Source organism: Bos taurus, chromosome 26 (assembly GCF_002263795.3).
Source record: "Bos taurus isolate L1 Dominette 01449 registration number 42190680 breed Hereford chromosome 26, ARS-UCD2.0, whole genome shotgun sequence".
In the NCBI taxonomy this organism is placed as follows: Eukaryota; Metazoa; Chordata; class Mammalia; order Artiodactyla; family Bovidae; genus Bos; species Bos taurus.
In genome coordinates this window covers 37,349,661-37,376,911 of record NC_037353.1, presented here as the reverse complement: position 1 = coordinate 37,376,911, position 27,251 = coordinate 37,349,661, and the positions used below count along the sequence as shown (strand labels likewise).

General features: G+C 40.2%; 1 protein-coding gene across 4 annotated transcripts in view; it reads left to right on the top strand.

The window, feature by feature from the left end:
- Nucleotides 1-27,251, top strand: part of SHTN1 (shootin 1) — a 109,370-nt gene that overhangs the window by 3,281 nt on the left and 78,838 nt on the right. For 3 of the 4 annotated variants that reach the window (XM_005225770.5, XM_003587898.6, XM_059882077.1), the window contains exons 2-3: nt 14,447-14,499; nt 25,986-26,046. In XM_005225770.5, the coding sequence (XP_005225827.1) occupies nt 14,447-14,499; nt 25,986-26,046 (114 nt within the window). Of the gene's footprint in view, nt 1-14,446; nt 14,500-18,965; nt 18,990-25,985; nt 26,047-27,251 lie in introns of those variants that run through there. The other variant, XM_059882076.1, reaches the window with a different exon arrangement.

Sequence of the window (27,251 nt, the reverse complement as noted above, 5' to 3'; positions counted from 1 at the left end):
AGAACCATTATTGATTAAAGGCTTTTTTTTCTAATGCTGAGTAAACATATTCATTTACTCCTTTGACAAATAGCATGTACCTATCACATGTGAGGCCCATGTGCTAGGCACTGGGAGAGAAGATAGTGAACCAGACAGACAAGTTTAATGTCTAGTAGACAGTCATTCATCAAATAATCATATACATCAGTTTGTACAATTAACAGTTTGTTGTTCTAGATTTTTAGATAGATTTTTGTTGGCTTTGAGGGCGTATACACATAAAGTTTTGCTAGACATTGCAGAAATGCCCCCTTGCCCACCTCAAATGGCTGTACCCGTTCACATTCCCCACAGCAGTGTCCATTTTCCAACGCATTGGTCAACACTGACCAGCGTAGTCTTTGTTGACATCTTGACAGTTTGTTTAATTTTTGCCTATCTGATGAACAAAAATGGTAAACCTTTAAAAAACGTGTTTGACCTGGTTATTAGTGAGGTTTGAAATCGTTTTTACATGTTGATTGACCATTTAGGTTTCATCATATCATTCCTTCCCTAGTGTTTTAAGTCTAAAATTTGCACCCATTCTTCAGGAGGGTGTTCAGAAAGAAAGTTCCCATCCACTGTGAATGGCAGAGCTGACAGCAGCCTTCCCTAATGTGAAGCCTTTAGTGGTGTGGTGAATAAGGTTGCTTTTGACAAAAGTTGTGAAATGTAATGACGGAGTCTGTCATAATATGAACAATCTCTAATTTATACTTACCATTCCCTAAGCTCTATGTCTTATAAATCACACCCACTTCTGAATTACTTCAAAACATTGTATGTTCTCTTCTAGTGAATGGTATAATTAGCTATATTATGTCTTTCTAGAAAGTTATATTATGTCCCTTTAAAAAAAATTAGCCAGTGTGCGATTGCTTATGTTCAAGCAGATGTTGAGGTAATGAGGTAATTCTCCTTTTGTCTTTTTGGGGGCTTTTTTTTTTTTTTTTGGACTGATTGACATCTTTAATGCACTGAGAAATGGCAACTTGGGATACTATTTCCAAGCTTACTAAAGTGGACATTTTTCTTACAAAACATGTTACAATTTGCTCCCCTTCCAGAATTCTGCTGGGAAATGATAGACGTAGCTCAGCATTTGTTTAAGATACATGATTTTCTTTGTATTTCATTCAGCCCACATGCATTGAATATTCATAGCCAGGCACTGTGCTAGGCATCAGAGATGCAAAAAATCTTGTCCCTGCTCGTGGAGTTCCTAGTCTAGAATTGGTGGCCTCATTTGGGTCGTGTATTTAAAATCCTCTGGCCAAGGAAGGGCGGGGCATCTTGACTGGCAGCCTCCACAAAGACCAAAGGTTTGGAATAGTCCAAAATAGAATGATGTGCCACTACCAGAAGAGGGGCATGCAGGCTGGGCAGACACAGACAGCAGATGTCCAGTAAACTGTCACCATCATAATGCCATGTCATTTGGACCTTGTGGAGGAATTTTGTAGAGAATGATTCCCACTTAGTAAAACTGGTGTTCTAACATAAGACCGCCACCAACAAATAAATAAAAATTATGGGCTAGGCTTGGACTAACACTTTTAAATGGCAAGATAATTGGTTTTAAGGCAGGATAACCTTTCACCTTGAGAGTTGGTATCATTTTCTCCAAAATTATTGAGCCAGCGCTCAAAAGTTCAGATGGAAATTGAGTCAAGCTTATTTTTAAGGCTGAGATAGTAATTAAAAGAGGCTTCTTCCAGTGTTCCTTTGGCTTCTAGGCTGTAAAGTAGCCAGAGCGGTATTTTGACAAAAGGACTGAAGCTGTTGTCCACTACGATGACCATATTAGTGTGCAAAGCCGAAGCATTGTCAGTCTTGGATCCATGCAAAGTCAGTCCCTAGAAAGCTGTTTGGGACTAACTGGTTGCCTTGGTGTCAAGTGCAAACTTGACTTTATACCACTATTTTCTAAGTGTGGTCCGGGGGCCAACTGTGTCTGAAAGAGCCAGGGAATATACGTACTTACTGAGTTGTTTATGAAAAGGCTGGTAAATTTTTTTTTCTTCATCTGATTACATTTTTATAAGATTTATATTTAAACTTTTTGCTTTTACAACAAAGTATAGATTGAGGACAGAGAAGGCAATGGCACCCCACTCCAGTACTCTTGCCTGGAAAATCCCATGGACAGAGGAGCCTGGTAGGCTGCAGTCCATGGAGTCGCTAAGAGTCGGACACCACTGAGCGACTTCCCTTTTACTTTTCACTTTCACGCATTGGAGAAGAAAATGGCAACTCACTCCATTGTTCTTGCCTGGAGAATCCCAGGGATGGGGAAGCCTGGTGGGCTTCCATCTATGGGGTCGCACAGAGTCGGACATGACTGAAGCGACTTAGCAGCAGCAGCAGCATAGATTGAGGAAAGTCTGCAAAATATAAATGAGCATCTCAGTGAATTACTTTTAAAAAGCAAATGTGTTCCTGCTGCTGCTGCTGCTAAGTCGCTTCAGTTGTGTCCGACTCTGTGCAACCCCATAGACGGCAGCCCACCAGGCTCCCCCGTCCCTGGGGTTCTCCAGGCAAGAACACTGGAGTGGGTTGCCATTTCCTTCTCTAGCGCATGAAAGTGAAAAGTGAAAGGGAAGTCGCTCAGTGGTGTCCGACTCTTAGCGAGCCCATGGACTGCAGCCTACCAGGCTCCTCCATCCATGGGATTTTCCAGGCAAGAGTACTGGAGTGGGGTGCCATTGCCTAACAACACTTAAATCAGAACATTTCCAGAAGCCCCTCATAACCCCTCAATACCATCAGCTTCCTCTAACCGAAGATATTCAATACCACCAAAGATAAGTTTTGCAAGTTTCTGAAATTTACAGAAGTGAAATCATACAGTATGTATTACTTGCTTCTGTCTTCTTTTACTCATTATGTGTATGGTATTTATTAATATTGTTGCATATAATTGTAGTTCATTTGTTTGCATTGTGCTCAGTTGCTCAGTCATGTCCGACTTTTTGTGACCCCATGGACTGTAGCCCACCAGGCTCCTCTGTCCATGAGATTTCCCAGGCAAGAATACTGGGGTGGGTTGCCGTTTCTTCCTCCAGTGGATCTTCCTGACCCAGGGATTGAACTGCGTTGCCTATGTCTTGTGCCTTGACAGGCAGATTCTTTACCATTTGAGCCACTGGGAAGCCTGTGAACAGGCTCCACAAAATGGAAAAGGCCAGGAGGTGGATTTTCCCCTCGAGCTTCTAGAAGGAACATAGCTCTGCTGACACGTGGCTTTTAGCTCAGTGAAACCTATTTTGCACTTCTGATCTCCAGAATCCTAAGACAGATTGCTCATCCACTGTATGAATAAGACAAAAAAAAATTTTTTTAAGCTAATATACTAGAGATCAGGGGTCAACAGACTTTTTCTATAAATGACAGAGATAAATATTTTGGGCTTTGTGGGCCATATGATTTTTTGTAAACCAGAGTATTTATTGAAAAGGCATTTTCCTAAAGTTTTTGAGCCACTGCTGAAGAAACCTCAGTTGGGTTACTTGTCTTGAGATGGACATTCAGCATGGCCTGAAGAACTAGATGGTCTAGTCAGAATTTCACTGTTCAGTTCACTTCAGTTGTTCAGTCACATCCAACTCTTTGAGACCCTATGGACTGCAGCACACCAGGCTTCCCTATCACTAACTCCCGGAGATTGTGCAAACTCATTTCCATCGAGTCAGTGATGCCATCCAACCATCTCATCCTCTATTGTCCCCTTCTCCTCCTGCCTTCAATCTTTCCCAGCATCAGAGTCTTTTCCAATGAGTTAGTTCTTTGCATCAGGTGGCAAAAGTATTGGAGTTTTAGCTTTAGCATCAGTCCTTTCAATGAATATTCAGGACTGATTTCCTTTAGGATGAACTGGTTTCATCTCCTTGCAGTCCAAGGGACTCTCAAGAGTCTTCTCCAACACCACAGTTCAAAAGCGTCATTTCTTCACCGCTCAGTTTTCTTTATGGTCCAACTCTCACATCCATACATGACCACTGGAAAAACCATAGCTTTGACTAGATGGACCTTTGTTGGCAAAGTAATGTCTTTGCTTTTTAATATGCTATCTAGGTTGATCATAGCTTTTCTTCCAAGGAACAAGTGTCTTTTGATTTCATGACTGCAGTCACCATCTGTGGTGATTTGGAGCCCAAGAAAATAAAGTCTGTCATTGTTTCCATTGTTTCCCAATCCATTTGCCATAAAGTGATGGGGCCAGATGCCATGATCTTCATTTTTTAAATGTTGAGTTTTAAGCCAGCTTTTTCACTCTTCTCTTTCACTTTCATTAAGAGGCTCTTAAGTTCCTCTTTCCTTTCTGCCATTTCGGGGGTGTCATCTGCATATTTGAGGTTATTGATATTTCTCCCGGCAATCTTGATTCCACCTTGTGCTTCATCCAGTCCGGCGTTTCGCATGGTGTACTCTGCATATAAGTTAAATAAGCAGGGTGACAGTATACAGCCCTGACGTACTCCTTTCCCAATTTGGAACCAGGCCATTGTTCCATGTTTGGTTCTGACTGTTGCTTTTTGACCTGCATACAGATTTCTCAGGAGACAGGAAAGGTGGTCTGGTATTCCCATCTTAACTCTGCAATTAGGTAGATCAGTCTTACTTTGTTGTTGTTGTTGTTAGATGTAAGAGTAAACATATGCTTACAGAAGAAAAAAAGCATATGGACTGAAAAGTACAATTAGCTACTCCTTCTAGCTCGTTGTTTCCGAGTCTTTATTATATTCTCCAAAGGAGTCTTTTTTTGGGGGTGTGGGGGTTTCCAGGTGGCATAGTGGTAAAGAATCCACCTTCTCGTGCAGGAAACGCAAGAGACACAGATTAGATCCCTGGTTCAGGAAGATCCCCTGGAGGAGGAAATGGCAGTCCACTCCAATATTCTTGCCTGGGAAGTCCCGTGGACAGAGGAGCCTGGCGGGCTGCAGTCCAAGGGCTCACAGAGTTGAACATGACTAAGCATGCACTCAGGATCGTATATATGTACCTCTAGTAAGAGTTGATGAAAATGGCACTTCACCTGTAATCCTCTCCTAAAAACTTGTAGTCCAAGTCTAATGAGGACAACATCCCATGTTAAGGAACATTCTACAAAGTATCTGATCAGTGCTCCTCAAAACTGTCAAAATTATCAAAAACAAGGAAAGTCTGCGAAATTCGTCACAGCCTAGATACTCGATGGATATGAGTTTGAGCAAACTCTGGGAGGGGTCAAGGAAGTCTGGTGTGCTGCAGTCCATGGGATTGCAAAGAGTCGGACATGACTGAGCAACTGAACAAACAGCAAGATGTGTCTAAGGAGACACAACAACTAAATATAGTGTGACATCTGAATGCTCCTGGAACAAAAGTAGAACGCTAGGTAAGAACTAAGGAAGTAAGGTGTGGACTGTAGTTCATAATAGTGTGTCAGTATTCGTCCATTAATTGAAAGAAAAGTAACACAATAATGTAAGATGTTAATAATAGGAGAAACAGTGTACGGTATACGGGAGCTCTACTATATGGGCAGTTTTGCTATGGATCTAAAGTTTATAAAATCAAATTTATTAGAATCAGTAATGCCCACAACCTTGTACACATATAGCTGTAAGTGCAGCTGTAGGAAGAATTCTCAGGAGTGCAACTGTTAAATCACAAAAGTCTGGGTATTTTAAACTTTCTTGTGCTGTAGATTTTATTCAGAGCTGCTAAGACAGCCAAGATTCGCTTTAAAATGTGGAAGGAACACTGCTTTTGGTCTTCTCTGCTTCCCATGCTGGCTAAGCATTTTATTTCATTTATTTTTTTTTTAAATTGAACTATCTAAGTATTATAAACATTAAATCATGAGTTTTGAAATTTTTGTATGATATAGTGGACAGTAATATATTAGGATCCTTTTAGTTACTTGATTCTATCTCAGATCCTATATGATGTAATTCAGGGTATGATTCTGAGACTGATACACACACATACATACACACATATATGTATATGTATTTGTTTTTTTTTTAAATAAGACTTTGGGGAGCAGTTTTAGATTGTAGAAAGATGGAACAGAAAGTACGGAGAATTCCCGCATAATCCCTCATCTTCCCCCACTTTTTTCTATCATTATCATTTTATATTAGTGTAGTACAGATTATTGTACTACAAAACTGTACTACAGTTCTTAGAATTGATGAGCCAGTATTGATACATTATTATTAACTAAAGTCCTAGTTTGCATTAGGGTTTATTTTTTATGTTGCACATTCTGCGGGTTTAGACAAAGGTATGACATGTACCCATCATAACATTTATCAAACAGAATAATTTCACTGCTCCAAAAACTTCCTCTGTCCTACCTGTTCATTTCTCTTACTTTACCCTGGAACTCCTGGCAGCCACCCATCACTCCGTCAGTTTTGCTTTTTCCGTTTGTTATATATTTGAAATTGTACAGAATGTTGCATTTTCCGATTGGCTTCTTCCACTTAGCAATATGCACGTAGGCTTCCTATGTGTCTTTTGTGCTTGAGAGCTCATTTGTTTCTCTTTATCCCTGAATAATACCCCATTGTATGGGTGTACCATTGTCAGTCTCTCCATTCACTTGTTGATGAGCATGATGTTTGCTTCCGAGTTCTGGCAGTTATGAATAAAGCGGCTGTAAACAATCACGCGGTGGTGAGGTAGGGGAAGGGGGGAGTCCTAGAATAGGTCTCCGTGTTTCAGTGAGCTACGCCCTAGGCTGTGACTTTCATAAGTGCTTCTAGTTTTAGTTTTCCCTGGTAGTAAGACAAGACTACAAAGGGTTGGAGGTGGTTATTACAGTCTCTTCAATCTGTTAGGCTCTGATAAAAGAATTTCCCTTGAGGGAAGGCCTTGTTAAGAAGAACAGAAGGCTGTGGGCGTATTTCATCATGGATACTTTTCTTGTCCCCTGCCAAGACCAGTAGGGAATTTTCCTCAGTATTGACTGTGAGGTCCTGGTAGCATTCCTGGAGGTAGGACTCATAAAAGCGTCAGGGCTTCCTAACCCTGCCCCTCACCTGGAGTTTTTAACTTTCAAAACTTGTTGCAACTGAACCTCTAGCAGTTTGTCAGTTAAGAGTTTAATTTTTCTTCCCCTGGCTTGGCACAGGAGGGGATTTTGTACCTTGGCTTCTTCTCCACTAGGTTGTGATCCTCTGTATCTACCTGAGTGTATCTCTGATTTTTAGAGTAGCAGTTTGCCCAGTGTCTTCCGTTCTCTCATGGATCTAAGAAGAGTTGTTGATTTTGTTTGTTCAGCTTTTGTTGTTGTTGTGAGAACCACAGTGTCAGCTTACAAGCTCCTTAAATGCCAGACCAGAAACCAGGCTAATAAATGTGTTTTAAAGTTACCTAGTTTCCTTCCTTCCTTTTGGTTAACTTGAAGTCCTTAATATAGTTTGTTGAGATGACGTCTTAAGCATCATTAAATCGTCAGTGCTGTACTGTGTGTTCTATCAGGTAAAGATTGAATTTCAGGTTTGTCGTAACTTCTTTTCAGATACGAAATGTCTCACCTTTGTGTTTGATTAGGCTTTCCAGCAGTGTTTTCCCTGGCTCTTCTAATGCTTTCATTAACAACTGAGGTATAAATGACTTCTCTTTCTATTCTGCCTTTAAGAGCAGGACCTATTGGGATGTGTGGAGAAGGGAATAATGTCCTAATTGAACATTATCTCTTATGACTCATGTCCTTATACCCCATTAGTAAGAGATGTTTCAAGGCTCCGTGGGTTTCAGAGATGCAGACTCAACAGATGAGAATATGTATTAGATGATCTCATGAGGCAGTGTTTTTTTTTTTGTTTGTTTGTTTTGGTTATATTTGATGGCTTTTTAAAGCTTCATTTTTCTAAAGTACCTTGTTGTAACATATGAGGTAAGAGGCCCTTTTAGTTTGGGGAGGAAAGTATGTGCTCTTGCATAAGTTGTTCATGTAAAGACCTAGGTCCGTTCTGCCTTCTTCCTGAATTTAGCACACATTTATCAAGTGCCTGATGGCTCAGGTGGTGAAGAATCCGCCTGCAGTTCAGGAGACCCTGGTTCGATTCCTGGGTTGGGAAGCCACTGGAGAAGGGATAGGCTACCCACTCCACTATTCTTGGGCTTCCCTTGTGGCTCAGCTGGTAAAGAATCTGCCTGCAATTTGGGAGACCTAGGTTTGATCCCTGGGTTGGGAAGATCACCTGGAGAAGGGAAAGGCTACCCACTCCAGTATTCTGGCCTGGAGAATTCCATGGACTGTATAGTCCATAGGGTCGCAAAGAGTCAGACACAACTGAGTGACTTTCACTCACTCACTTATCAAGTGCCTTCTATATGTCAGGCATTGTGCTAGAAGAGGGCACAATGGATGGATAAAGACACAGTCTTCACCCCAGAGGATTATTTCTTGTCTAGTGCTTGGGCTTCCCTGGTGGCTCAGATGGTAAAGAATCCACCTTCAATGGGGGAGACCTGGCTTCAATCCCTGGGTTGGAAAGATCCCCTGGAGAAGGAAATGGCAATCCACTCCAGTATTCTTGCCTGGAGAATCCCATGGACAGAGGAGCCTGGCGGGCACAGTCCATGGGGTCACAAAGAGTCGGACACAACTGAGCAAGTAAGCACACCAGCACAGTGCCCATCACACACAGTGATGCTCAGAAGTGTTTTTACATGGATGGCTTTGTGAATCAGCACACTGGTTCTGCTTCCACCATTTCTTACTGTGGGATTTGACTTATCTACGCATTTGTATCTTCACATTTAAAAAGTGGATGTTAATATTTGGCTTAATTGCTCTACATCATAGATTTATATGAGCCAGCCATTCATTCATTATAGGCATGGACTCTGGCTTAGTATTCAGCTGAGTGTAAGGTTTACAGCAATTGAGTGGGAGAAAAGGCAAGAAAACAGATTTATTTTCAGACAACTTATTAATGTTGCATGTAGATGCTCCAGTAGAGATATGTGAACAGTACACACTGGTGAAAATTACAGTGTTAGTCACTCAGCTGTGTCTGACTCTGTGCGACCCTGTGAACTATAGCCTGCCAGGCTCCTCTGTCCATGGGATTCTCCAGGCAAGAATACTGGAGTGGATTGGTATGCCCTTCTCCAGGGGATCTTTCCAATCCAGGGGTCAAACCTGGGTCTCTTGCATTGCAAGCAGATTCTTTACCATCTGAGCCACCTGGGAAGTCACTATAAATGCTGATTTTTGCCCATGGTATATGGGGAGAGTTTCTTAGAAGAAATGACAGTTGAACTGCATTGAAAAGGAGGATGTGCGGAAGATGGGGAAGGGAAGACCTTATAGACAGAGGGGGAAATATTTGTAAAGACACCAGCGTCTGAAAGGTCTTAGAGGGTTTAGGGAAGTGTTGGAGCTTTGGGGGTGATGGGAGTGAGTTGTGGTCTCTGAATGAGATTCAGGTCTCTCGCTGAATGGAGAGAGGAGAGGGGAGTGGGGTTCCCAGATGTGATGCTAACATCTTTGGTGGCTTTTAAACAAGAGAAGGAAATAACCAGATTGCTCTGTTATAATGCTATCTATTTTGTAAAGAATGAACTTCGTATACAGGGAAACTAGAGGCTAGAGGAGGAGTTGTTGTCAGTCACTAAGTCGTGTCTGACTCATTGTGACCCCATGGTCTGCAGCACACCAGGCTTCCCTGCCCTTTCCCATCTCCTAAAGTTTGCTCAAGCTCATGTCCGTTGAGTTGGTGATGCCATCCAACCATCTCATCCTCTGCCATCCCCCTCTCCTGCCTTCAGTCTTTCCCAGCAGCAGGGTCCTTTCCAGTGCATAGGCTCTTCACATCAGGTGGCCAAAATATTGGAGCAGCTTCAGCATCAGTTCTTCCAATGAATATTCAGGGCTGATTTCCTTTAGGATTGACTTGTTTGATCTCCTTGCTGTCGAAGGGACTCTTCAAGAGTCTTCTCCAGCAGCACAGTTCAAAAGAAGCACTGACTACAGAGGAAGGGCAGATTGGAGAGACATTTTGAAATCTGAGTAGTGTGAAGATCCTTTAGTGGTGAGGGGGAGGTGGGGAATCAAGGCGATGATTCCCTTGATTCTGTGATACTAGCTTTAGAACTAGGTAGATGATGGTCATGCATACAGGAAGTAGGGTGGTTGGGCAAAATTTAATTGATAAGTTCCCTTTCTAACATGTTGCATTTGAGGTGCTTGTAAGGTATCTGGGCAGAGATGTCCAGAAATACTGTCCAGTAGAACTTCCAGCTGGGATGGAAGTGTTCTGTGTTCACTGTCCACAGTGGTAGCCACTAGCCACGTGTACCTATTGAGCAGCTGGAGAGCTGAATTTAAAATTTTATTTTAGTTAACTTAAATGTAAGTAGCCACATGTGGCCAGTGGCTACCAGATTTGACAGTGCAGGTCTTTTGTAGTGGTTGGAAATACTGATCTGGAGCTAAGGCCAGGATGGGGTGGTTAAGCTTCCTGGGACTGAGAGGCGCACTGGACTCTAAAATGCTAGAACTGGAAAAGGTCCAGGCAAACTGATTGTTGTTCATCCTAGCCAGAGGTGTTATTGGCCTGTAATTATGACTTTAGTTGTCGTGTTTCTCAAACAACTAAGTCTCCTCAGCTGCTTCCTGGGATGGCTATGGCATGGTCTGCAGCTTGGAAAGAAAATTCCCTTTCTTGGCTTTAGGGGGTTAGAAAATAGAAAACCAGCATGATTCTTGAAACACGTGCTTTGCCTGATATTCTCCTTGTTTTCTCCACATCTTCCTTTTTCTTCCATTCCGTTCTCCTATGTAGTGAGTCTCTTCTTTGGCTGCACATTAAAATCACCTGGGGTGCTTGCTTCTCATAAAAAAATATGGCTGTCCAAGGTCCACCTAGTTAAATCAGAATCTTGGGTTAGGGGGGAGTGGAGAGGGAATTAGGCAGCTGTGGGATTTAAAAGTGCCTCAGGTGATTCTAACGTGCAGCCAGGATTGAAAAGTACAGCTTCAGACATGCCTACACTTCTTTGGCACCTTCTGCTTTTTCCTACACAAACTACAATTGATCTTTAGCCCCGCTCTCTTCTCCTTTTATTTGGTGGAGGGTAATAGTACTTAGCATTTCAGAGATTTTTGCCATCTTTCAGGCCACGTATGACAGAAGTTAGCCTGAGACTGAAGGGTGTTAGGGAGCAGCCTGATCTCATACCTTGTGTAAGGATTGACATACCTTGATGTAATAGTAATCATTTTAACAAAAACTCAGGATCTTTGATCTTACTTGTGACAAATGGGGTCCTTTAGTTAAGGCATGTGAATGCTCAGTTGTGGCACGTGGAATCTAGTTCCCTGAGCAGGGATCAAACCTGGACCTCCTGCCTTGGGAGCATGGAGTCTTAGCTACTAGACCTCCAGGGAAGTCGCAACAGTTGAACATTTACTATGCCTAAGCGTCCTTGTATCTTACATATTAGTCAACCTACTCTTAATAACAGTACTATGAGAGATGTACAAGTGTTATTCCTATATTCCAGATGAGGAATCTGAGACTCAGAATAACCAATTTGCCCAATGCCCGTGGATAAGTGAAATGCTTGGGCTGCACTTTTAAATTGCTGTGATGTGACTTTACAGTGAAATATACTTTAAGGGATGACGTCTTCCCAAGCTGCAGGTATCTTTCCCGTGAAAGAGTTGGTCAAATAATTTCTTCTTTTTTGTTGATTAATTCAGCATTTGGAAGATTTCTCTCATCAAATCACTTGAGTTGTGCAATTCATGGTAAAAGTTTTTGAAACTGTGAGCCAGGTATGAAATGATAAGGCTTACTCTGTGACACTTTGGCATTGCCAAAAAAGAAGTAGCTGAATAACATAGGTCACTACAAGTTTAGTGTTTGCAAGTTTTGCTAAAAATGGGGTTACATATGTATTCACTATGATGTATGTATATGTGACTGTTGGTAAGGCAGTGAGCTTGGTTTTTTAATTTCAAAGAAATAGAAGTATATGAGTAAATGTTTCTATGTCCTATTCCCCAGGTGCCCCTTCCCACTACTAAATGGTTGAATTCTTCCCATACTTTTTCTACCCCTGGGCAGGTACCTGGTTTCTTTTTTTTAATTGTATTCAGTCTTGGAAAACATATTTTCTGTGGTTTCCATTAAGATATGATAGGTGAAGGGTTCATAATTAATGCTTTTCATAAAGACCCAGTAATTGGGAGTCTGGACTCTATTGGCAGTGGAATGGAAGAACAGTTATCAGTTTTTTTGAAAAGGCCTTCAAAGCCATTATCTAATGTTTTAAACAGGAAAAAAAATTTCTTAAGGTCAATGTGAGATCATGGTTTTATAATCCTTTACTGCTTTTTTTGTATATCTGTAATGTAGGTCATCAAGAATAGAGCGGTAAACCAGTTTTGATTTTTCAACTTTATCTAAGAATACTTTTGAATGTTAAGTAAACTGAAGCAAAGTCTCTCACTAAAATATTTACTTCTTTTTTGAAACAATATTAGAAGTAGTAATAAGATTTGAGACCATGACCATAGACTACCCAGTGATGTAAGTGGATAGAATCTCTTAGTTCTTAGAATCTTAGTTCTTAGTCTTAGAGTCTCTTAGTTCTTGTTTCTTTTTGTTAAAAAAGGAGGGACAGGACATTTTATTGAATTTTCAGACCCGAGGACAATTTAGTTCATACTCATTGGTTTGGTTTGTATGATGGTGGCTGATAAGGAGCTGGTGAGCTTCAGTGTGTGATTAATCAAATCTTTTCTGTTGAAACTGTTTTTAAAAGGGGTATATCTTTACATGTATGCATTAAGCTATCTATGGGCTAATTTTCGAAGATTCTTTTTGGGTGTGGCTGTGATAAAAATTGTCTGTTAGTTCATATTTAGATGAAGTGTTGCTAATACTTCTGGGCATTGATGATATAATCCCATAAATATTTGTTTATTTGAATTGGATTTTAAGATTTCAGTCCTGCCATCATAGTAACTACCCTTCAGATTGCTGTTGAAAGAAACAGCATGTACTTTACTATATGAATTGTTTTTCGGGTGTCTGCTCCAGTGGTTAGAATCATACACTCTAGCATTAATGACCAGATTATTTGGAATGTCCTTAAAACTACAGGTTTCAGATTTTTTTATTTCTGCCTTCAGGTTCTTCATAGATATAGAGAGCTTTGTCTTTTTTTTTTTTTTAAAGAAAAGCTGAACTTTTTAATTAATTAATTACTTTTATTTATTTTTGGCTGTGCTGGATCTTCATTGCTGTGTGGGCTTTTCTTCTAGCTGCAGGGAGCTGGGGCTGTTCTCTAGTTGCCATGCATTGGCTTCTCATTGCAGTGGCTTCTCTTTGCAGAGCACAGGCTCTGGACACATGGGCTTCAGTAGTTGCGGATCCCAGGCTGTAGAGCGCAGGCTCAGTAGTTGTGGCTCACGGGCTTTGTTGCTCCATGGCACGTGGGATCCTCCAGGACCAGGGATTGAACCTGTGTCCCCTGCATTGGCAGACAGATTCTTTACCACTCAGCCACCAGGAAGACCAAAACTGAGCTTTTGAAGATAAATACCAATTAAATTTTTTAAATGTCAAATTATAAAAATCCAAGCTTGCTTATTGCCTGGCTCTCTCATACCGGTCAAAATGGTGCTGGTCTGGGAGTAGACAGCAATTCTCCTGGGCCCACCTTAGACATTCTGCTCCATCATTAATCCTAGATCATTCTCTTTCTTCCCACCATAAACTCTGAACATCACATTCTCAACTGTGAGGATATCTAAAAATGGTGCTTTGGCTAAAAGTTGAATGCGGGGGTTATGATCATTTTTCTGGCAGTAGAGGATTTTAAGTAGAAAACTGCTACTTTCCTCACATAGTTGGATATATTTGCAAACAACTCCCATATTCTTGCAACTTAGAGAAATGAATCTGGCTAGGATCTGGTCATAGCTTAGTGGTTGATGATCTTGCAGTGCCTGAAAATAGTTGTTCTTAGCTGAATGCTCATAGCATAAACTTTCGTCTGTGGGTAGAGCAGATATGTGACACTGAGTTCATTTTCTGGAGGCCAGTTTTCAAAAATACACCTCTGATTACAGTACCGCAGCCTGATCATGCTGGAAGGAACTTCGGGGAACACCCACCTGTCTCCTTTCAGAATTGCTGAACATCAGAGATGAGAAGTGGCTTGTCATCGGCATTTATGGCTCATAAGTCTTCCTAATGACCTAGGAGAACTGAAATTTGGCTCAGGGGACTCACATCTGCTCTGGTCTCTTTATCTTCCTTTTTCTTTAAAGCAGGAGCCCATCTTCTGTAGCCTCTTCTCCACCCCACCCCCAATCTGTTAATAGACAGTAGTTGGGTTCCCAGGTTTTCCCACAGTCAACTTTTGATAGCATTGTGACATTTCTTTCCTGTTTTTCTTTTAGCGATAGGTGAATATGAAGACCTTAGAGCAGAGAACCAGAAGACAAAGGAGAAGGTTTGTATTTTACTCTTTCTTTCCTCTCTTACATGTGTAAAAAGCCTAGACAGCATGGTGCATTGTTCTGCCACCAATTTCAGTTAAATGCGAATGAGAGTTGTTTTTTTAAAATTTCTTTTCTCCTGCATGTGTGGTTCAGGCTAATATCAACTCCAGGCTCCAGATGGTAAAGAATAGCAGGCATGCCACAGTGGGCGCTGCTCTGGGAGATTAACTACGCGGCTAAATGTGCAGCAAGGCACCAGGCCAAGGAACTCAGGCCCCCAAGAAGTGTACTTTTTCCAACAGTCAGATTGTGATTCTAGTGATGGCATTGAAGGCCTGAGACATTTACCTTTGGGGTTTAAGCATCTTAGATCTGGAGGGCACTCTTGGGAATCATTCCATTGGCGTTTAGCTCAAATGTCTCCATAAACCCTTTGTACGTTTGCTTCCTCTAAATATGTGAATAATATTTTGGAAATTGAAAAACACCCAATGTGAAGATGGTGGAGCCGGTGAATATTTTCCTAGGCTCTGGCAGTTTTATTTTTTAATTGTTAAATAATTGAATTCTACTTACGTTTATGTCTCTGAACATACCCATTTAAGATTCAAGAGTGTTTTTTTAACATATGTCTTCTTTTCTTTATAAGTTTAGGGAAGGGACAAATAGAAGGGAAAGCTAAGTTTTAAGAAGTACAGGGACTAAGTAGAGAATGAAAAGGAGGAGAGAGACAGAGAGCTGTCCATTATTGTTATTTAGATATAAATGAAGTTTATTTTAGAAAGTTAAAATTTCTATTTTTAGAAATTTGTTTGATAGACCAAATATTTCAAAGCATAACATCCAAGGTGGAAAATTAATAAAACAGGTTCTTTGTGGTTATTAAAGAAGGTGCTCATCATTGCTGCAAATTATTCAACCTTGTCTTGAAAATTTCAGAGTAAGAGATGTAATGAAAATTGGCAGACAGCTAAATATTTTGGAGGGGTAAAATAATAAATTGTGGCATATTTGGGGGGTATTTATTGAGCTCTTAAGAATCGACTTTTAATATTAAGCTCTTAACATTTAACTTTTTACTCATATTAATTTGCCACCTATATAGATGTTGGTGTGGTAGTATTAATGGTAAGTACTCTAGTTCAAAGCCCATTATGATGGATTTTTAGATCGTTACTTTTCACTCAGATTTCTTGCCCCTTTGCTCATTTGTAAATAAACCTTTGGTGTTCTATAAAATTTTAAGTATCTTCCCTTCCTTTTACTAGGCAGTACAGGAAATGGTGGGTGGGTAATGAGAATATTTGTGATAGAAGACGGCTGGTACATGCATCTAATATGGTAAGAAGGTCACAGAAGAAAGTTTGACAGGTTTTCTGGTTCTCAATTATTAGACAACAAAACCACAAATGTCCCAAGTCTGCCAACAGGTGGGGAGTGTGTGCGTAGATCCTGGGTCCCTAATGCCCCATAATTTCAAGCAAAGCCGATGGGTGATGCTTAAGCCAGATAGCTTGAGCCTCGTTCCTTAAGATACCCAACCATATTCCAGCTCGGGGAGAAAGAGCCAAGACTTAGCAATTGAGTCTCCTCCATAGATGTTTCTGGTTCAAGAGTGAAAGAGCAAATCAAGTAGGAAGAGTTAATTCAGGAGAACTCTTTGATTTACATAGAAAATAGTACTAGGGAAAGTAAACATGTCTCCATATGACAGAGAAAGAAGGATCTAGGAGAACATGAATAACATAAGAGGAACAAATTTTTTTTGTATTTTTTCTTATCCTTCTTTAATCCTTGCTTATTTGTACACCTAGCATTGCCCTAAAAATAGTAGACATTCTATAAACATCTGTTATTAGTGATGATGAAGGTTGTTTAACTGCGAGCCACTTTCTGCAGTGAGTTTTTAAGTGAACCATCTGTAATACAAGTGAACAGCAGGTAAATGCATTTGGCAAAAGAAGGATTAAAAATTAACTTGGCCTTTTACCTGTTTACATGTTTCTCTACACAGAGTATGTCCAGAAAGTTTTGTAACATCTCTATTGACCTGCTCCTATACTCATTCTTTAAAAATAACTATTAACAGAAATGGGAAGAAAAGACATGAAAGCGATATGGAATGCTGTGTGGTCGGGTAAAACAAAATAGGATGGCTTTAAGTTTACCACACTCTTGTTTATCTTGTGTTAAAAGACTAGCAGGCTTATTACTGCAGATTTGTCCCCCAAAGGGGGCTGTATGACAAAGGAGGGAAGCCTATAATAAAAGCCTTTTTATACAGCACAGAATGAGTAAAAGCAGCTTTAGTTCTGGAGGTGGTAAATGGAGAGCACCATTTTCTCTGGCAAAGCACTTTCTTCTGCCTGGCTGTGTGAGCTTTGTGCAGTCCACATCAGCAGATATTCATAGCTATTACTTCGTGACCCCAAACAAGTTCAGTTAAATTTGTCAAGGATAGGAGTCTAAAGTAAGACTCCTTTTGCCATAGTTAATTCAGTGTGGGCAAATTTTGCAGACATGGAAGGGAATAGAAAAATAAACAGCAAGTTTTTTCCTTCCTTGTGTCCACATTAAGTTTAACCATCTGTGTTGTCTGGTCACGAACCTTATCGGTGGGAAGAGACACGGGGTGTGATTCCTTTGGGTACATCTTTTTATATCCTGTTTGGAATCTCCTCTGTTGAGACAGGTGGTGGGATGTGAATTTCCTCAGAACAGGCAGTTGCTGAAGAGAGTGTTTTTTTAAGAAGCTACTGCAGGTCATGTACATCCCCTTATCTTCCTTATCTGATGTGCCCAACAACCCTGTGCCAGCTTTGTTTCACAGAAATCAGGACCTCAGGGCTCAGCATGGCTTCCCTGGTGGTGTGGAAGGTAAAGAATCTACCTGCAATGCAGGAGACACAGATTCGGTCCTTGGGTCGGGAAGATTCCCTGGAGAAGGGAATGGCAACCTACTCCAGTATTCTTGCCCGGGAGAATCCCATGGACAGAGGGCTACAGTCCATGGGGTCACAAAGAGTCAGACATTACTGAGCGAGTAGCACTTTTACAACCTCCTTTTCAGGGCTTAACAGAGTCTAGATTCAGACATAGGTATCCTGACTCCAAATACTCATTTTGAAGCAGGTAAACTTAGGGGAGCTAATTGACTTTTCCCGCAAAAGTCTTGGTTTTATTCTTTATTTTTTATTGTAAGCTCAGAAATTTTCCACCAGAAATGATCAGATTCAATACTTTTCTGGATCGTTCTTCTTCACCATATATTGGTTTGTATTTGAAAACTGCAAGTTAAATGTCAAATCAATATTACATTAGAAAAATTCTCACATGTGTGTGTTTCTGTGTGTGTCTGCACATGTGTACCTGCCTGTGCGTGCGTGTGTGTAGATTCTGACACAGTGAAGTGCAAGGGTCAGAGTAGGAGATTTGGGAGGGTGGGCCAGTGTCTTAACGGTCTTTCCCTTTGCAGTTCTCCCTTCTTAAGAACAGTGTAACACAATCCTTTTGTGGTTTTTATCAACTTTTTTGAGGATGGAATCAGGATCTGAGTTGATGAGGAAACCTTGTATTGAAAGGAAAGTTTTTTGCTGAATGCCTTTTGAGCACGGGGATGTAAAGAAAAATGTGCGAATATCCCACTCTTAAGTATAAAACCACTCTAATGAGGGATACAGGCAAGTTGACAAATGACTGTGATGAATTGTGCTTAGAACATGAATGCACATCCATGAACGTTCATGACGCAAAGCGTTCATATCCATGAACGCTTAGAATTTGGGGTAGGATGGGAAAAAGAACAGAGACAAGATTCCTACCCAATTCCAAGCAACAAACCCTTATTATCTTTTAATGCTTGGCTTAAATATCACTTAAATTGTTTTTATCAAAGTCTTCTCCCTCTCACAAGCAAGATTGTTGCTTCTTTGTAATGAAACACCTATTTCTTATGTACTTATCACATCTTATCAACCAAAATTCATTATCAAAATCTTATATAGGGCACAGGTAAGTTGTATGCGTTGGATTAGTGTTTTTTTTTTTTTTTTAAAGACATCATTAAAGGTGGGAGATGATGGAAAGGTTACTTTGCACTATTTTTTGCCTAAGTAGCATTATTAACAATATGTTAGAAACTGGGAAGGCCTATCACATTGATTTCAATAACCCTTTCAAATTATTTTGGGGGTAAAAGAAAAATATATATATTTTGAAGTCAACCAAATGAAGTTTCACTCTGCTCGTGAAGCAGTTATCATATTTAAATGTGTTAGTCATGCTTCTACAATTGAAGGGCATCCTTTATGACTCATTCAGAATCTTTGTCATAGTCCTTTGTGGTTTTTTCCTATATACGGAGGTGGCGGGGGGTGGGGGCAAAGCTTCTTTGAGCTTTTAATGGAATAGCTTTCACATTTCTCAGGGTGGTGGGGGTGTGTGTGGAGTGTGCATAAAAAGAAAGAAATCTGTAGAATAGAAGAATGTCTGCCTTTGAACAGTAAGTATTTATGTTTAATACTATGTTCTGAGATCGAGTTTTGAAATGAATAAATGTTTAAGTGGCTGATTAGAAGTCGTTTGGGTGAGCTACTGTAACCCTGCATCAGGCGGTTCTGTCAGCTTGCCAGGAACAATGAATGAAAAGAGAATGAGACAGACACTTTCCAAGACTTAGGTTTCAAGAAGCAAGATAGATGATACTGTTTGCATCTTGGCTCAGTTGTCTATTGTAAAAATTTCTTCATCTTGTGTAAATTTCAGAGGTGAAGGTCCCAAAGTATTTTATTTTTAAGAAATCAATAAAGAAGCCACTCTAAAGAGCAAGATATGCACCCATTATGCTAACTGTTCATGCATAATACATTCACATACATGCAGTTTCTTTAGAACAGAGTGGCAAGTGGTCGTGCCAGAGAAAAAGTAATTACTTAGCAGTTTGAAAGTGAAAATGAGTCTCTTATTAACAGCAATCTATCCAGAAACAAAGAGCAAGGATCTCTGTTCTGATGACATGTGTTTCCATCTAACACACAATACCTAGAATTTGGAGAATGCTGTAAGACAGCTTTAGGGGGCAGCTACTACTTTATTGCCTGTGAAAATTGGAGGGAAAGAACTTTGAATTGAAGAAAGAACACCAGCACAAGAGAAAGAGAGTGAAAAGAATTCCGTCCTAGTGGGAATGATTTAATTTACTGTGTTCTTTAAAGATAAGCTCAGCTGAGTTCTAGCCAGACTTACAGAGGTAGAACAATAGAATTGTTGATTTTTATTAAAAATGATTTGATGGTTTTTGAACTGCATCACCAAAGATACTAACACAGGTAGATATGCACAATTCGAATGCTCTGCCTGTTTAAACTTGTAAATATTGTAACGGACAAAAAAGGGATCAAGTTCAAGAAAAATAAGTAAAAAATGGTGTAGGGTTGAGACCTCTTCAGACTCAATGTTGTAGCCTCTGCTGGGTGTTCCTCTAGTGCAGTATTTCTCTAATTATAGCAAGTGTTGTTATAAATTGCTTGTTTGATTGTTGATCTTTCTTGGTTGAGCATAAGTTTTTTGAGAGCACTTTGCCTGATATGTTTCTCACTGTATTTTTTTCCTGCTTAACACAGTGCCTGTATGAATAATTTGTTCAGTACTTGGAGGAAGGAAATAAAGGCTTTCAGTGGTGACAGTAGATACCTGCTTAGACGTCTAATTCAGTCAACTGTAAGGTAGTAGTCTTTGTCCAGATCGTCTGCTCTGTTCTGTGTAGGCAGTGCACATGTGCACTTCTTGGGCTCCAAATTGGTGTTTCTACAGGCTCACAACCCTTGGTTAAATCTGTGCATCATGGAGATAAAAATTAATGTTTGTGTTAGTGGAAGTTAGACACAGTTCAGAACACCAGAGGTTTTCTTGCATAAAACATACACAGCAAAATATAAAGATATCTTAGTGTCTGAATCAGTTATCTATACTTCTGCTGAGCCCCAGTGAGCAGACATCTTAGTATAAACTGGAGTTGGATGATATGTGAGGCAGAAAGAACAGAGCTGCCCATTTTGGTAGGGGAGAAGGGAGTGCCAGTTCACCCTGGAAAGACTTTCCTCTATAAGTCAGCCTTCCAGTCAGTGCTTTGAAATGCTGGTGTAGTTTCCGAAGCCAGGTAAGCTTACCAGGTAAGCTCATCCGAGCTGCCTGGATGAGCCTCAAGGAAGAGTTCTGGAAAACAGCTAGGGCTTCTAATATTAAGAGCTTTCAAAACCAGCAAGGCTAACCACCGGCCAATTCGCCACTTCATGAAGAGCCAGAATAGAGACTCTAGAATAGATGTAATGTTACCCAGCTTGCTTCAGCCAGCCAGCACTGGTGCTGCTGGGTTCTCCCCCAGCCTTGAGCTGCAGAGAATCGTTGAGCATCATCATTAAGTGATGTGGGCCCAAGAACATCTGTTGCTATTGGAGAGTCTTCACGAGCAATTCTCACACAAAAAGAAGCAGTTTCTGCAAATGGTGCAGCTGCGCAAGCTGGAGAGAGGACGGGGTGGGATGGGTGAGGGGCTTCTGTGGGACATAAAGAGGTAACATCCTTCCAGAATCTTTGCTCATTTCTTCCTGTTGGTGGAATGAGATAAAGATTACAAGATATATTTCTGGGTTCACCTAAAATGATGAAAAAAGTAGATATTTGGATTTCTGCTTAGTAAACGGATGTATCCTCCATATTTTGCTCAGCTCTGGTTTGGAATAAATAAGTTGCTTTTGTAGCATGTGTAAATCTCCCCCCTGCCACCACCCCCGCAACCCCTTTCAGTATCCATAGCAGATGGTAAATTCTGTGGCTGCCAGTTCTAGCATAATATGGTTGCAGAAAATAGAAAGCAACATGAAGACCTCTGATAGAACACAGCTGGTGTGTTGGGAGACTGCTTTGAAGCCGCTGGTGATGACTGTAGAGTTAGTGGGAAAGCATATAGGTGGACTGTAGAAATGCCTTACTTGAATGCAGGGATAAGACTCTGATTGCTGAGTCCTGTTACTAACCAGAGCATGTCTCCCTGGGCCTTAGGAGAGGAGAGCTTGGGCATGGGTGGGCAGATTGGCAGACTGGTGGGGAAGTACAAAGCAAACAGGTGCCACATTCATGAAAACGAGAGGAGCATTCCCGAGTCAGCTGGCCAGCATGCTCCTAAAGCTAGGTGTTACACTATCTGGTGGGGAAAGGATCTCATAAACTTAGCTGAGAATCCAGGAGTCCAGCACTTGGAACTTGAAATACCAAAAGACAATAAATTCGGTTTACACATTAAGTTGGGACTAGAAACTGTATTAGAATTACTCTTTTTTTTTTTTTTTTTAGCAGAAGTTAAATTCCCACCAGAAAGCTTATTGAAAGGATATTCCTTTTCCTTTAGAAAATGGTCCTGCGTGATCCCTCTTATGGAGGGTCTGAGTCAGGATTTAAGTAAATAGCTTTGCTAGTTTAGCACCGTGTACTCATTCTGTGTATGCTAGCCAGAATGGGTTTACCCAAATAGACAGAGGTTTTTAAAACTAAAACTTTTAAAAAGTTTCAGTTCTTGATAGACTAATGGCCAAAACTGAACAATAGCTTAATTTTTTTATTTTAAAAATACTTTAAAAGCATAGAAAAGGGCAGAGAATAATATGACACATATACATGTCACAGAATTAGCTTACTTTTTCAAATTTAAAAGTAAAATTGAAGGTCCTCAGTATCACCCAACCCTAGACCCTTCCCCTCTCTGGCTTTTAAGAGGCAACTATTCTCATATATTTTATCTGTATCCTTCTGTTCCATGTCTTTATAAATATGAAGTACTTTTGTGTGTTTAAGGTATCATTTGATATATATATCCTATAACTCCTTTACTCAGCATTATGATTTTTGAGAATCTGGTTTATATATATTGATAGATGTAAAACATTATAAAACATTGATACATAAAACATTAGTTCATTCATCTTTATTTATAGTGGATTATATGGATATACCATAGTGTATTGTTATAAATGCAGAACATGTTTATATAGGTCATCTTGTACACATAGTAATGAGATTCTAGTGATAGAATCTAGAAGTATAATTGCTGAGTCATAGGGTATATGCAATTCCAATATTTTTTCTTGCTGTAAGGCCTGTGGGATCTTATTTCCCTGACCAGGGATCAAACCCATGCCCATTGCATTGGAAGCGTAGAGTCTTAACCACTGAACCACCAGGGAAGTCCTTGCAATTCCAATTTTGCTAGTTTGTTTCTAAAGTAGATACGCCAGTTGACATTTCCACCTGTAGTATGTGAGCGTTTCCGACTCCTGGTACCAGACCTTTTCGGTTTTTGCCAGTCTGTTAGAAGATCTCATTATTTTAATTTGGTTTTTCCAAATTGTCAGTGGCATCATAATTTTTAGCCACTGACATTTGAAAGTAAAAATATCCAAAGGTATGAAATCCCCAAAAACATATCCCAGATATGTTTATCTGACATGGTAGAATTAAAATATAAAGTTGTGTCGTATTATATGTAGTATAATAGTATTCTCACACAACTAAAATTTTAATTATCATTCTAACAGCTAAAATCACTTTTTAAAGTTTTAGACGTTTTTGATGAAAACCTTCCTAAAATGTGTTATACTTCCTATTTTGTGAAATTCTGTGTTCATAATGAATGTGTCTGATGTTGGGAAAGATTGAAAGTGGGAGGAGAAGGGGATGACAGAGGATGAGATGGTTGGATAGTATCACTGAGTCAGTGGACATGTCTAAACTGGCCCTGAAGGTATTAATGAATTTTTAAAAAACCTAACATTCCACTCATTTTCCAGTGAGTCAGTTTTCACATCAGGTGGCCAAAATATTGGAGCTTCAGTGTCAGCATCAGTCCTTCCAGTGAATATTGGATCTGCAGTGATTTTGGAGCCCAAGAAAATAAAGTCTGTCATTGTTTCCATGGTTTTCCCATCTATTTGCCATGAAGTGATGGGACCATATGCCATGATTTTAGTTTTAATCTTAATTTGCTATCCCTTCTTCTATTCAGAATTCTAAGGATACAAGGACAGTTTCTTCTTGAGTGACAGAGGGCATAGGACATTGAGGAGGAGTTTGTCTCCAGGTAGCGACCCCTTCCTATATTCCCCAGGGTTCTGGGTAGTTGAAATGACCCAGTTTCAGGAATCTGTCCTGTGCATGAGTGGGGTTTTTACTCTGCCAGAAAAATACCTGCTTGAGAAGAGGCACAAATATTCTCTTAAAGAATGAATACATTTTAACTCAAGGATGTTAAATTGGTCTGTTACTGAGGAGATAATAAGCAGGAAGGTGACTCATTATCTTAGAAGGTCTGAGAAAATTGGCCAGATACAAATGGTACAAGTATCATGCTGGTGAGTGGTTATAAATACTCTGTGGCCATTAATGCCTTTTTTCCTTCGTATTTTTTTTCTTTTTAAAAATATGTTTTCTTTTTTTATTGAACTATAGTTGATTTATAATATTATGTTAATTTCATGTACAGAGCAGAGTGATTCCGTTATTCTCTCTATGTGTATTCTTTCCCAGTATAGATTATTACAAGATATTGAATGTAATTCCCAGTTGTGATTGTTGTGGTTTAGTTGCTGAAGTGGTTTGGTTGCTAAGTCATGTCTGAATCTTTGTGACCTTATGGACTGTAGCCTGCCAGGCTTCTCAGTCCATGGGATTTCTCAGGCAAGAATATTGGAGTGGGTTGTCATTTCCTTCTCCGGAGGATTCTTCCTGACGTAGGGATTGAACTCACATCGCCTGTGTCTCCTGCATTGCAGGCAAATTCCTTACCACTGAGCTATCAGGGAAGCCCATAATTCCCTGTGCTGAACAGTAAATCCTTGTTGTTTATCTATTTTATATATGCTGTGCTGTGCCTAGTTGCTCAGTTGTGTCTGACTCTTTGCAATCCCATGGATTGTAGCCCACCAGACTCCTTTGTCCATGAGGATTTCCCAGGCAAGAATACTGTAGGGTTGCCATGCCCTCCTCTGGGGGATCTTCCCAACCCAGGGATTGAACCCATGTCTCCCGCATTGCAGGCAGATTCTTTTCCAGTTGAGCTGCCAGGGAACCCATGATATGTATCTGTCTAATCCCAAACTGCTAATTTACCTCCCTCCCTCTCTTATTTTGGTAACCATAGTTGTTTGTTTTCTATGTCTGTCTGTTTCTATTTTGTAAATAAATCAATTTTTTGTATTATTTTTTAGATTGTGTGTGTGTGTGTTGAGTAACTTCAGTTGTGTCTGACTCTTTGCGACCTTATGGACTGTAGCTTGCCAGCCTCCTCTGTCTATGGGATTCTCCAGGCAAGAATACTAGAGTGGATTGCCATACCCTCCTCCAGGGGATTTTCCTGACCCAGGGATCAAACATGTGTCTCTTATGTCTCCTGCATTGGCAGGCAGGCTCTTTACCACCAATGGCACCTGGGAAACCCAGATTCCACGTATAAGTGATGTATTTCTCTCTGTCTGACTGACTGACTATGGTAGTCTCTAGGTCCGTCCATACTGCTGCAGTGGCACTGTCTCTTTTTTATGGGTGAGTAATATTCCCTTACATCCAGAGGTATGAACCACCCCCCACAAAGAATATCCCAGATGTGTTTATCTGACATGGTAGAATTAAAATGTAAAGTGCTGTATTCACACGGTCATATATATATCAGTTCAGTCCCTTAGTCGTGTCTGACTCCTTGCAACCCCATGGACTGCAGCACCCAGGCTTCCTGTCCAACACCAACTCCTGGAGCTTGCTCAAACTCACGTCTGTCGAGTTGGTGATGCCATCCAACCGTTTCATCCTCTGTCATCACCTTCTCCTCCTGCCTTCGGTCTTGCCCAGCATCAGGGTCTTTTCCAATGAGTCAGTTCTTTGCATCAGGTGGCCAAAGTTTTGGAACTTCAGCATCAGCATCAGTCCTTCCAATGAATATTCAGGACTGATTTCCTTTAGAATGGACTGGTTTGATCTCCTTGCAGTCCAAGGGAGTCTCAAGAGTCTCCAACACTGCAGTTCAAAAGCATCAATTCTTCAGCGCTGAGTTTGCTTTATGGTCCCACTCACACATCCATACATGACTACTGGAAAAACCATAGCTTTGACTAGACAGACCTTTGTTGGCAAACTAATGTCTTTGCTTTTTGATATGCTGTCTAGGTTTGTCATAGTTATATGTATGTATATATCACATATCTTCTATATCCATTCATCTGTTGATGGACACTTAAGGTTGCTTCCTTAACTATTGTACATAGTACTGCTGTGAACACTGGGGTGCATGGATCTTTTTGAATTAGAGTTTTGGTCTTTTCTGGATATATCATTAATGCTTGTTAAAGATTTTTAATTTCTGTTTCTTTTCCTAAAAGTGTTTATAAATTTACCCTCTCTTGTCTTTCCAAACTTATGATACAAACTTAACATTTTTGTTTTCTTTTCGTTTCAGTGCGACAAAATTAGGCAAGAACGAGATGAAGCAGTTAAAAAACTGGAGGAATTTCAGAAAAGTATGTAAGCATTTCAGTGGAATTGTTCAAACACATACAGCTGTGCTTTGGGGTTATGTGGGTAGGCATGTACTCTGTGTTTAGTTGCTGATGCAATGGGCAGCCAAGAAAGGAAGAATTGTCTTCCCATTTGCCAAAAAAAATGCTCTGGCATTATTGTGATTTTTAAAGAAATGGATTGAGCATTATCATTTCATAAGTATATTATTTATATGTACATAAAGTACAGTTTGTACTTGTTATGAAAATTTTTACTATGCAGACCAGTTAAAAGAGAGCAAAAATTGTTACTTTGACTCTGATAAAAGCCAACATTAGTGTATTATAGTCTTTCTTTCCTGCTCTTTTATCTGTGAAATATATCAACAAAAAATGCAGTCATGCTTTGCACTCAATCTTGCAGCCTACTCTTTTAAGTAAATAGTATATCATGGTCATCTTTGCATGTTAGTAGAGAAATTTATCAGTTTTTAGTGTTACCCATAATATTCTATCATAAGATAGTACCGTAATTTATTTAAACAGTTTTTTAGTTTATTTCTGGTTTTTAGGAATTATCTGTAACGCCATGATAAGAATTCTAATTCATACATCTTTACAATGGTCTGATTAGTTCCTTAGGTTAATTCATAGAAAGGGAATTCTAGGTTTACAGAACTTACACATTTTAGGAATTTGAATGGTTGAAATAGCTCTTTCACTGAGGAAAGTGATAGTCTCACAAAAGGTATAATTTCTTAATTTTTGCTGTTATTTTTTTATGTGATGTAAATCTGTTATTACTTTATCCCCTGCTGCTGCTGCTGCTGCTAAGTTGCTTCAGTCGTGTCTGACTCTGTGCGACCCCATAGATGGCAGCCCACCAGGCTCTGCCGTCCCTGGGATTCTCCAGACAAGAACACTGGAGTGGGTTGCCATTGCCTTCTCCATTGTGTGAAGTGAAAAGTGAAAGTGAAGTCGCTCAGTCGTGTCCGACTCGTAGCGACCCCATGGACTGCAGCCTACCAGGCTCCTCCATCCTTGGGATTTTCTAGGCAAGAGTACTGGAGTGGCTTGCCATTGCCTTCTCCGACTTTATCCCCTAAAATAGAGCAAATCTGATCATGCTCAGAAGGTTCAGGAGGAAATATGTCACAGGAAAGCCAGACTTTAGCCGGGAAAGTGACCCTCCCACTTGGAAGCAAGGCCTCTCCATCCTTCTCAGA